At 43.0% G+C, this 11,523-nt stretch overlaps 1 protein-coding gene across 1 annotated transcript in view; it reads right to left on the bottom strand.

Annotated features, from left to right (window-relative positions):
• The window catches only part of ccdc88ab (coiled-coil domain containing 88Ab), a gene marked incomplete at its 5' end in the record, with an annotated part of 63,393 nt that overhangs the window by 7,059 nt on the left and 44,811 nt on the right, over positions 1 to 11,523 (bottom strand). The window contains 19 exon segments of the mRNA XM_014005135.1: positions 377 to 619; positions 1,925 to 2,002; positions 3,568 to 3,615; positions 3,792 to 3,994; positions 4,283 to 4,375; positions 4,490 to 4,635; positions 4,736 to 4,922; positions 5,019 to 5,162; positions 5,238 to 5,515; positions 7,150 to 7,311; positions 7,409 to 7,585; positions 8,103 to 8,241; positions 8,447 to 8,571; positions 8,699 to 8,977; positions 9,094 to 9,276; positions 9,841 to 10,134; positions 10,259 to 10,389; positions 10,514 to 10,697; positions 11,155 to 11,292. Coding sequence (XP_013860589.1) covers positions 377 to 619; positions 1,925 to 2,002; positions 3,568 to 3,615; positions 3,792 to 3,994; positions 4,283 to 4,375; positions 4,490 to 4,635; positions 4,736 to 4,922; positions 5,019 to 5,162; positions 5,238 to 5,515; positions 7,150 to 7,311; positions 7,409 to 7,585; positions 8,103 to 8,241; positions 8,447 to 8,571; positions 8,699 to 8,977; positions 9,094 to 9,276; positions 9,841 to 10,134; positions 10,259 to 10,389; positions 10,514 to 10,697; positions 11,155 to 11,292 — 3,232 coding nt within the window.

The following is an 11,523-nucleotide window of genomic DNA, read 5'->3' as shown; positions in this document are numbered from 1 at the left end:
GTGTTGGAGCTGGAAAACCTCTAAAACATGCAGGATAGCGGCCCTCGAGGACAGGAGTTTGACACCCCTGCTCTACCCCAAGAGGTAGAGGAGCCAAATGGCTGGCTCACTGCTGCCAACTAGTGGTCAGAGGCTGAACTACAACATAAAAATGAACGGCTGGCAGGAAAGTTGACATTTTAAACCTTATTAAAAATTGATACAGGGCTTTAGAATATCGATACAGTATCGGGAAATGAAATATCGCGATATTTCAGTGTATTGATATTTTCTTACACCCCTAGAAGGTAAGTTATTTGATTGTGGTATAGAACTGAACTATGTGTCTGCAAAATACGTAATACCCCTCCCCTTTACACATCAAGCCCCACCTTACCTTTGACCTGAAGCCGGTGTTTGGCTCTGCTCGGCCCTGTGCTGGGCAGGCTCAGGACGGCACAGTCGATGGCGTTGGTGGACAAGGCGAGCTCTTTCATGCGCTGTCCACTACGCCTGCTGCCGCCGCCGCTGGCCACGCCCACATCTCCCACTTCCGGCTCATCCAGATTGTCTGTGCTGCCCGCCCACTGTGACCCAGAAACGCCCGCCACCGCCATCGTCTGCAGCAGGTCATTCATGGCTGAGCAAACCGATGGAAACGAGGACATGTTAGACACAGAGAGTTTGAGGAAGGCTAAGGAACGCAAAAATCTAAAAACAAACACCAACACAGGGTTAACATGGTGATTTTTGTTCAAACTGATGCATCGAAGCTTTCCTAAACAACTACGTACGTCTGAAAATGATAGTTGTAAACATTTTTCCCCGTAAAGCCTTAATCTGGTTTGAAAATGTCATTTTATGTTGGTAAAATACCAACTACTTCTATAAATATCCAAAAATAACATCATCGATGCACAGCGCAAAATAAAATTCTAACTTTTTGTTTAACTGGAGGAACATGCAGGCGTACAACCAATCAAATATCAACTAAGTGCACAAAGATGTCATCATCCTGGATTTAAACTACGCATTTTGGACATTGGCTGTCTTCATGCACTTTGTTGTTTTCTCTTTTTTTTTTCTGTAACGACAGAGAAGCATGAAGGCATGCAGAGCCGCTCAGAGCAGCAGCAGCACAACAGATCACAACAAGGCGAGCCCATGTCAGCAGAATAAGATCTGAAATGCAGCCCGGCTGACGAAGCAGGAGAGAGAGACAGACAAAAAAAAAAAAAAATTAAAAAAGGCTTCATTTCCTCCATGCGAGAGCTGATCAAGCAGCCGGTGATTCATGCTGAAGTCAAAGCAAACAACTCACAGGCGCATGAAAGGCAGATCTGCATTCTCTCCCCACTATCTCACCTGAACAGGCAAACCTCTCTCACACACACACAGCCTTTCATTCAGAAAATACTAAATGAAACCACTGAGCACATAACGCTGCCCAATACGTGATTCATGTAGTGACCAAACTGAAAACTTTGGTCAAGAATTGCAGTTCACAGCACAAGATACAACTACACACAACAAGAAACCCCAACGGTTGAAATACTTTAGTCCTTTTATTTTCATTTCTACTTCACACATTTCTCTACAATATGTGAGAAAAAAAACATGACTAGATTGGTGAAGGCTTAAAGATATTCTACAGAAGAAAGTGGAGGGAGAGGATATACAGCCCAGAAGTGATGAAGACTATTAGGAAAGAATCAAGAACAAATCACTGATGTCACAGCTGCAGCATGGATGGTATAAAGAAAAAAAACGGAAGTGCAACTTGATGAATCTAGTGCAGACATCTAAAATAAATATCAGATAACAGCACCAGATAATAAAATTGTGAAATAAAAATGATGCAAAGCTGACATCAGTGACTTCTCCTTCTTCATTTCTCCTAGGATAATAAGAGAAAGGCTAACGTGGCGGCTGTCGGAGGTCTTACACATAGAGCGTCGGTAGATGGCTTTGGCCTTGTCTTTGTCCTTGGATCGGTTCCTCATGAAAGGCAACCTTTTCACAGCTGTCAGAGCACAGCCAGAGACAGACAGACAGACAGACAGACAGAGGAGGGATAGCGAAAGAATACGCCAAGAGAGTTGGAGGAGAACAAAGAAAATAGGAGGGTAAAACATGGATGTGGTTAACGTTTGCACAACAGGTGCCAGGGTAGAGAGCTGAGCCTCCGGACACTTAACTAGAAAACATGAAACAAACCCACTAAAATGTAAGAAACTAATCCAAACGACTGTCAAGAATAAGAGATTTCAAATTATATAAATGCTACTTTACTCTTAATGTATTAGCAGAGCTAAGAAACTTCCTTTGAGTTTGGGTTGGGAGGTTTGAGAACATTTTCAAATCTATTATTTCTACAAAGATTTTGCAGTTAATTCTCATAAAACTTCTCCTAAAATATGATTTTATTTTACTTAAATCAGATTTATCCTTCTTCGGACAGACTTCTATATAAACCACCATACTTAGACATTTGTTTTGCATATACACTCACACACCTCCTACCTGCACACAACACAAACATTCTCATGATAAATGGGCTTCAAATCTGTACACTACAATACAAACTGATGTCAAAACAGTACACAACGCACACCACCACGACACGTGACCACATCTAGATGAGACATGGAAGACGAATATTAAAGGGTGCAATCAGGGGGACTGAAAAGGGGGAGGGGCTTTTCATGGCTTCAGGGAAGACCGCAGTGCTCCCAAAACAAACGAAAAAAGGCCACAGTTTGACTAAACTGTTTAACATCCTTAGTGTTTTTTTAAAGATATTCTCTGCATTTTTACCTTTAGGAAATAAATGTCTATTATAGTTAAAGTATATGTATTGGCCTATCGTGTGATATGACATGAGCAATAATCCATTGCACCATTTAATAGTATTGATGCTATGATTGAGCGCGTTGCTGTATTTCACAGGTGAACTGCACAGATCGGCAGGTTTATATGTTGGGAACTCAGCTTAAATGCTTAAAAAAAACTCAGACCTGAGGGGAAAAAAAGCTATAGGTAAAATGGTTTTCCATGTTTAAAGTAAATGGGGTGCACTAGATACAGCTTGAATTATCATCCTCTGAACTACTATCCTACAAAATAAAATGATTTACCCTTAAATAAAGAAACACTCATGAGGGACTATTAAAAATATAAATAAAGCTGTCATTTATTAACTTTATCTCACTACTGGTTAGTTGTTAGTGCCTGACTAATAAGTTATTGCTTCAAATTCAACAAATGGATTAAATTCACTCACATCCTTTGCAATCTGACCCCCAATAGAGGACGTTATTTAAAAACATAAGTTATATTTTTTTAATGGAAAAACTAAAGTGGTTTAGGATCCTGAACTCTAGTGCACCTCACTGTGATCCAACATGAAATTGTTTTGGGTTTTTAAACCAGGTCTGAGATTCAGAGTCAACCTTGTTCTGCTGCACAGCTCAGCTGTAGCCTCTACAACTGTAGAGCGACACAGACGGATGGACTCACAAAAACATGCCCCGAGAGGTATGACAGTCGGGTCATAAGCCCCGCCCACCCTTCCCATCCACGGCATACCATTGGAGGAGCCCTGCACTTGGGCATGGGACTGCTGCCCTCTCCTCCCTTTGCGCAGAGAGATAAAGAAGCAAAAGGAGGAGTAAAAGCTATTAAAGAGCCGTTCGGCTGCTCAAACTGTGCAAAGCCGCACAGCTCCTGGTCGTACAAGAGTGTTGGGGGGAGAAAATTATCTACAAGACTTAAAATTGTTCTGAATCTGTGTGTGTTTGTTTTGCACTCACTGCTGCTTCGCTTCTGTGCGAGCGTGTCGTCTAGCGAGTTGGAGCCGGAGCCTATCGATGAGCTGTCCTGGTTGTCCTGAGGAAACGACAGGAAAACATCGCCGAGCTCTGAACGCGACGGAGTCAGTGTGAGGGAACGCATCCTCTCCCGGCTCTTTGGCTTGATCAGCTTCTTCATCTTCAGAGTGATCCAGTTGCCTCGTCTTTTTTATTTATTTATTTTTGGGGAGTGGGGAGGCAGAGCATGGGATGGAAGCAGGAGAAAAACATGCAAAAAAAATACAAATTCATGGTCAGATGTATGCAGCTGTTAAAAGGCTCTGCAGGTCATTAATACTTGATGACCTCTCTGGGGATGCATCTCAAACAGCCAACCATCAAACTGAGCTTCACTGAGCTACATCGGATAGTTAAAACAATTTAACAATGTTTTTATGACTTCACTACTTTCTCTTTTAGACTAAACGCAACTAGATGAAGCTGCTTCTTACCTGCGTGGAGGTGAAGGGTCATAGAATTTATACTGGTCCATGATCTTTTCCTCCAGCTTCTCCTTCTGTCTCCTCAGCTCGTTCAGCTTATCTCTACAGATCGCACAAAGAGAATAAAAAAACCACAAAGTTGCATTAATTAAAACAGACTAAACACAATTGCTGTTAATTTAGGTTGAGGTTCTTTGCGTGTATTTTTGGGTTTACATGTATTGTCTTTGCTCCACGTGGAACAGGTCCTTGCTCTCCATGGTCTGCTCCAGAAGTGTGCGGTTCTGTAGCATCAAGGTCTGGATCTGGTCCAGCAGGTGACGGTTTTCTTCCTCCAAGTTTCCTTTCAGCTGGCTCAACAACTAATATGTAATAAATACAAAAAAAAAGGATTCTCAAACACTTGACTGAACAAAAAGTGAAGCGAAACCTGCCACGCTGGCTCAAGCCCAGCACGTTTACCTCACACTGGTTGGTGAGTTTTGTGGAGGTGATGTCGAGCTGCTGGTATTCTTCTTTCAGCTTGGAGAACTCAGCCTCCAGCTTGGTCTGCTCCAGTTTGGCACCGTTCAGCTGGCTCTTCATGCTCTTGTGGTCCAGCTGGAGATTCTCATTGTCCTTCACCAGCTGACGATAGGCCGTGTTCAGTCTAAAAAATAATAAAAAAAAAACAGGTCACATGGGTCACTCTATGGAGGTATTAGCGACAAATGTGCAAAAGTAAGCTTGTGCAGGTTGATCTGACTTGTCGTTCTCCTCTTTCAGCTGTTTGCATTGGTCAGCTGTGGCTTGGTGGCTCTGGTTCTCCTGGGTCATTTTCTCCTGCTGGTCCTTTAGGTTTTTCTCCAGTTCCTCCAGTTCCCCTTTCCTTTGCAGGAGCTGCTTGTACCTGCAACCAGGACACGTGTTTCCTCTCTCAGCTCAGCTGCCTTTGTTCAATAATGTTAAAGTAAGAGGGTCTCACTTGTCCTCCAAGTCCCTGTGCTGCTGCTCCAGGCTCTTGTGGGAAGTCTTCAGGCCGCCGTGCTTCGCGATCAGAGCTTCGTACTCGGTCGCCTGCCTCTCGTGGAGCGCCGCCAGCTTCTCGTGATCTCGGAGCAGCAGCTCGTACGTGGCCCGCAGCTCTTCTTTCTCTTTCAGCGCCCCCTCGCGCTCGCCCTCCACGCAGCTCTGCTGGCTCTGCAGCTGGGCGTTCTGGGCCATCAGGGCTGCGCTCTGCGAGCTCAGGGTGGAGTTCTCCACCTGCAGGCAAGCCAGGGAGGATGGAAAGAAGTCATTGTGTTGAAGGGAAAAAAAAGGCAGTACTAATCTTCTTATTATTGCTGTATTAGTCTGTAGGGGGCGCTGGGTCTTCAGGATGTTCTTCCTGCTTTAGAGAAGCTTTCTTTACAACAAAACAAAACAAAAAAATCCTCAGGAAACATGTTTTTTTTCTGTCAATGTTCCTTTTATGGTCACAGTGGTTTCAATCCCTCTAGAAACATAATTGCAGCATTTTTTCCACTCGGTGACATAAAAAAAACACACACACAAACCATCCACATGAGGTTACACTTTGTGCCTTTTTTGTTCCTGCAGCACACGCGCTGTCTGCTGCCGTACCTTGCACTCCTACATACATGCTCACTGTCTTTGCACATGAAGCAACATACATTAACATGTTCGAAATGCAGCTAGTAGCTGTGGTGTGTGTAAAACCTGCCACACATAAGAGGGCTTGAAAATCTGCCAAACAGAATGAAGGCCGGTCTAAATCCATTGGAGCTAAGCAGCCTGGGACAGCAACTATACAAACAGCAATGGACAGAGAAAGTAGGGTAGCACAGAACGAATGTTTAAAATAATCACTTTGCCTTTCAGGGGGAAGTAAAAGTAAACTGTATCCGTGGTACCGTTTGATTTCATAAGGAACTGTAACTTGTGTATAACTTAATTCAGTGCAGTGCATCTGGCACGTCTGCATAAATGGGTAGTGTTTAAACTATACAGAATGCAAAACTATGAGGATTTAGACTCAACTTTATTTAAAAACTACTACTTTAGCTACTATTAAATACAAAGAAGTAAAATACATGCATTTCTAGTGCCTTTCCAGGTTTAAAGTGCCTGCCATGCTTATACATCAAATACAAAAAGTTAAAAAAACAACAACAAAAACACCGTCATATTTACAAAACTTTGCATAATACACATGATTTTACCCATTTTGTTGCATAACTGGCATTTTTTCCTTTGAACTTGGCTCAGGCAAAGTGAAACAGGAAGTGACATCAATGGGGAACTAAGAAAAAAGCTGCCAGGTCTTTGTTTATTCAAACATTATTGTTTGAACTTTGACTCATCTCTGCTTGTGACAAAATAATTTCACGAAACATCAGATCCTTCCCTTATGTCTGCGTTGTTAGCTACTGTAGCAAAGCTCTGTTCACATGCAGGCATTCCCCTTTGTCATCACTTCCTGCTACTTCACACGCAAATATCTCAACTCTTCATTTTAGCAGCGTCAATTTTTGTTTGCAATTTTTGATTAATATTATCTTTCAATAAATATATTCTTTTTTTTTTTTTTTTTTACAAAAACTTGATGTTACAGGCACTTTAAACATCACTTTAAAAAGCTAAGGTTTCATTACTTCTTGGAAAATTGTTAGCTTCAGAATACCTTGAAAAACCATTATCACACAGAGAAACTCCACATTTTTTATTAATATTAAATTGGGATTATTTGACTCATTTTAATATTTACTAACTCATCTGCTTCCTTACACAGCTGTGGTGTAATTATAAAACCATTTAGTGAAACACTGCAGCAAAAATAAACAAGTTTTAAAAATATCTTCAGCAACAATTTTCCTGTTTTGTAGAACAAAACAAACCTGCAGTTTGGCGTTCTGAGTCTGTAGCGTCGTGTTGTTTTCCTGTAAAGAGGCCGTCTGTCTCTGCACAGCCACTATCTGCGCCTGCAGGTTGGCGCTTTGGGTTTCCAGTTGTTTGAGCTGGCTCCTCAGAGCCACCTTCTCTGCCTGCAGCGTGGCATTCTGGGCAAAGGAAAGCAATAAACACACACTTTAATATTTGCATCAACCATTACAGGAAAAGCACCTGAGCCACCTCAAATAAACATCGCTCGCTTACATTCCTCTCCACCTCGATTAATCTGTCTTTGACTTTGAGCAGCTCTCTGGTGGCTTCCTGGCTTTCTTTTTCCCATTTGCTGACAGCGTCCGAGTGATCTCCTCCTTTAGAGGGCGAGCTCTGCACCATCCTCTCCTCCTCCTCTCTTTGACGAAGTGCCTCGTAGTTTTTCTTCACCTACAAACACAAAACTCAAAATGAAATACTGGACTAGTTTATCAGGCGTAACAAAGAGAAGAAAATATCAGTACAATCAGGCATTGTTGATATGAGTTCAAATCTTAGATTACAAAGTTTGAATTTCGAGTATGTAGAATAGAAGAATAGAAACAGCCTTTATTGTCCCACGCAGGGGAATTCAGGTGTAGCAGCAGCAGATACATACATCAATCCACAGAGACAATGTAGGAGAAGCAGACCACCTCCAGTCTGATCCACCTTTTAGCTTCCTGTCATCTCATTAATAGACAGCAGGCAACAGGAAGTATAAAAAAATAAAATCAATGGATCAGTCTGGGAATCCCTCAGTGTTTTTGGCTGCAGGAGAGTGCTTGTTCTCAAGTCGACAAACCATCAAATTGTTCCAGTATATTGCTGTTGTTACGGCACAACATGTAAATAGAAGTCGAAGCACTACAGATTTTGCTGAATATTTGTTTTGAACGTGTAAATCATTATTTTCTGTCTCACTCACGGTTTTCAGCTCTTGACGAAGTTGCTGGTTGAGGTTGGAGGATTCCTGCAGCCTGGCCTCCAAAGCAGCGATTTTCTCCTCTTTAATCTCCAAAGAAGACTTCAGAGTCGACTCCAGTTTGGTTTCCAGGAGCTTATACCTTAGGGACAGTCATTCAGATGGTTGTTTATGTGCAGAAATACATCATCATAAACGCCGTACACAGAGAGCCAGACAGACTGAATGAATAAAGACACAGCACTGACCTGATTTATTCAGATTCTCTGATTCCTTTAATATTTCTGAACCTAAAAGCGTTTACAAAACAGCAAAATGTTCCTGGTTGTGTGTTTGTGTGCCGATACCTGTCGTCTGAGCTCTCGTCGTGGAGGAGCCTCTCTTTGTTCAGACCGATCTTCTCTAACTCGTGCGTCAGCTTCTCTAAGTCATTATTCATCTGCTGAGTCCGCAGCTTCTCGCTCACGAGCTCCTGCATACACACAACACATCCCGAGCAGCTCTTTGAAATGGAAAGCTTACGATGTGTCAGATCATTATTTGCAGATGTAAACACAAAAAACAAATAAATAAAAAAACACTCCTCTAGCTCTGCTCACCTCCCTGAGCGTCATCAGCGTCTTCTTCTCGATACTGGACTGTTTGACCAGCTCCTTGTTCTCCCTCTCCAGGTCTTTCACGCGCGTGCAGGAGTCCCTGAAGAAGATCATCTCCTTGCCCATGGTGCGGTTCTCCTTCTCCAAGGCCGAGATCCGCTGGTTGCTGTCCTCCAGCTTGGAGTCGCGGATCTCGGCCTGCTGCCTCAGACGCTTGTTCTCCTTCTCCAGAAGCTTCTTGTCTTTCTCCAGCTGAGAGCTTTCCTGCTCCAGCGTCTTGTTCTGTTTGGGACAGAGTTTTTGTCAAGCGGAGGGGAGACGCGTTTGTTTCAACACCAGCTCAGGTTTGCATTTCCCTCCGATCCTCAGAGCGCGACCTGAATGCTGCTGCAGCTCACCTCCTGCTCCAGCTGCTCCAGGCGTTTGCTAGAGATCTTCAGTTCCTCCAGGTTCCGTTGGAGAGTCTGATTCTCTGTTTCTACTTCCTGCAGCTCAGCCTCCAGCTGCTGGATCTTCTTACTAGTGTTCTCTAAAGCCTTCTGCAGGCGCTGGTTCTCCGTATCAAGGCCCTGGTAGCTCACCTGGAGGAGGAGAAGCCAAATTAGAAACTTAGTATCCACAAACTAGTTGTTTTGCTCTACAATAAAAGATGCTCAGTCAAATACTTCAATAGGTTTTTTTAATCTCTAATTTGAAACTAAATGCCACCCATATCTGTGTTTACCTCCGCCAAGGGCGAGGTAATGTTTTCGGTAGCGTATGTCTGTCTGTCTGTCGGTCTGTGGACAACATTACTCAAAAAATTGTGGACGGATTGTCATGGCATTTTTACCACATGTGGGTACTGAGCCAAGAAACACACCACTAAATTTTGGTGATGTTCCGGATCACGATGCAGATACAGGAATTTTTTTCTTTTAACACTTCGAGATTGGCAAAGCTTTTTCCTTTTTTTCCCACATTGGACTCGAGAAGAAAATCCGTGCATACTTTCTGCTTAAATGTTCGCTACGTCAGAACTTCTTCAGTAAATGTGTTTCCATCTCTGCTTTTGCACATTTATTACAGGATGGGGGAAATTGGTCTTGGCGGAGGTTTGCACTCTCCGAGTGCTTCTAGTTTTGTATGTTTTTGTCTAGTAATACCTCTAATCTTTCGGTCTTTTTGGACGAGGCCTTCAGCAGCTCCAGGCTGCGTTTCATCTGGATCCTCTCGCTCTCCAGCTCCCGGTTTTCAGCTTCCAGCTGAGCAGCCTTAGCCCCCGCCGACCTCAGAGTCTCCGCTGAGCGCCGGAGCTCCAGGTTCTCCTGCTCCAGCTGGGAGTTCTCCTTTTCTAAAGCTTCCAGCTGGAAGACCGTGTTCTTCAGGGCGTCCAGTTTCTTCTTCAGACGCCGGCCCTCTGCTTCCAGCTCAGAGTTCTCCTTCTCCAAGCAAGACACCTGCACAGAACAGCAATAGATCACGGGGAGAAGACACGCAGGAAGTAAACTGAGACTGCGAAAATGAGCTGACAGAAAATAAATGGTGCAAACGCCTGTTTAAAAATATGCAAATGCATCAAACCTTTTCACAGGTGATCCCAAGACTGGCGACTTTCTTCTGCAGGCTTTCATTTTCTCGTTCCAGCTTCTGAATCTGAATCTCCAGCTCCTCAGCCCTCTCACCTTTCTCCTTCATGGCTTCAAGCTCTTTACCTGAATTTAAGTAAATGACTTTGTTTCACAGACAATCACCACTGTAAATATTTAAAAAAATAAATTGAAACGTCCACCGTTACTGCTGAAATGCACAGAAATTACGAAACAACAAGCCACTCACGGAGCTGCTTCCTTTCAAACTCCATCTTGTTCAGCTTGGTGGTGGTCTCACAGATGGACTCGTGGAGAACCCGGTTCTCCTTCTCCACGTCTTTGACGCGGGCCTCCGCGCCCACCTGGCAGCGCTGACGCAGGGAGGATACGGTTTGGCTCAGGTGCGTGTTCTCCTGCTCCAGACCTTTCAACTGGAAAACAGTTTTAAGTTTAGAGCTGAAGCCACTTGTGAGCCCATTAAGAGGGAAAAATTCTCATTTTGTCTAATCAGAAATTCCTAAGCAACAGAAACACCCTGGTACAAAAACTTGAGACACGTAAACAAAAAGGAATCTGTTTGAACATCATGTAGAAAGAGGAAAGCATGGCAGCTACATCTCATTTTGTTTTTATGTTTACTGATAAAGAAAATCAAAGCACAGAAATTAATTTGCCTTCCTTCTGAAGCTCATCAAAGCTTGATTTGACAACTCTGATGGTTGAACTAATAAAACGTGTCAGATTTAGTTCAATCAATCTGAAAACAATTAAGACGTGTCGCACAGTTCAGTTTGAACTGATCAAAACAAGACTGTTACTGTTTGTGTTACTGTTGGATATGTTTGATACTTAAATTAAGTCCCCGTTTCATTTTAAGCGAGCGTGTACCTGTCTCTCTGAGTTCTCCCGCAGCGTCTCCAGAGTTTTCTCCAGCAAAGCCTTCTCCTTCATCAGATCCGTACTCAGTGACTCAGCACTGCGGAGCGACTCTCTGTCTGCCGTCAGCTCCCTCTCCAGCTGCTCCAACTACAAAATGGACAAAAGAAGAAAGATTATTTAAAGAAACGGCTGTTAAATGCTGAGATCGGTGATTTCTCTTGTTTAGTTTAGCTTTAAGTAATGTAAATTTGCTACATCATTTTGTATAAACTGATAATATTGATCCCCCTTGTAACAAATAAAAGATTTCCTGAGATCTAAATCAAATCTGACCCATTTTGCTAAAAAAAAAAAAAAAAAAAAAAGGAACAGTATGCA

This window comes from Austrofundulus limnaeus, unplaced genomic scaffold (genome assembly GCF_001266775.1).
Source record: "Austrofundulus limnaeus strain Quisiro unplaced genomic scaffold, Austrofundulus_limnaeus-1.0 Scaffold28, whole genome shotgun sequence".
NCBI lineage: Eukaryota > Metazoa > Chordata > Actinopteri > Cyprinodontiformes > Rivulidae > Austrofundulus > Austrofundulus limnaeus.
Note: the sequence above shows the minus strand (reverse complement) of the source record. Positions and strands in the feature narration are given on the sequence as shown.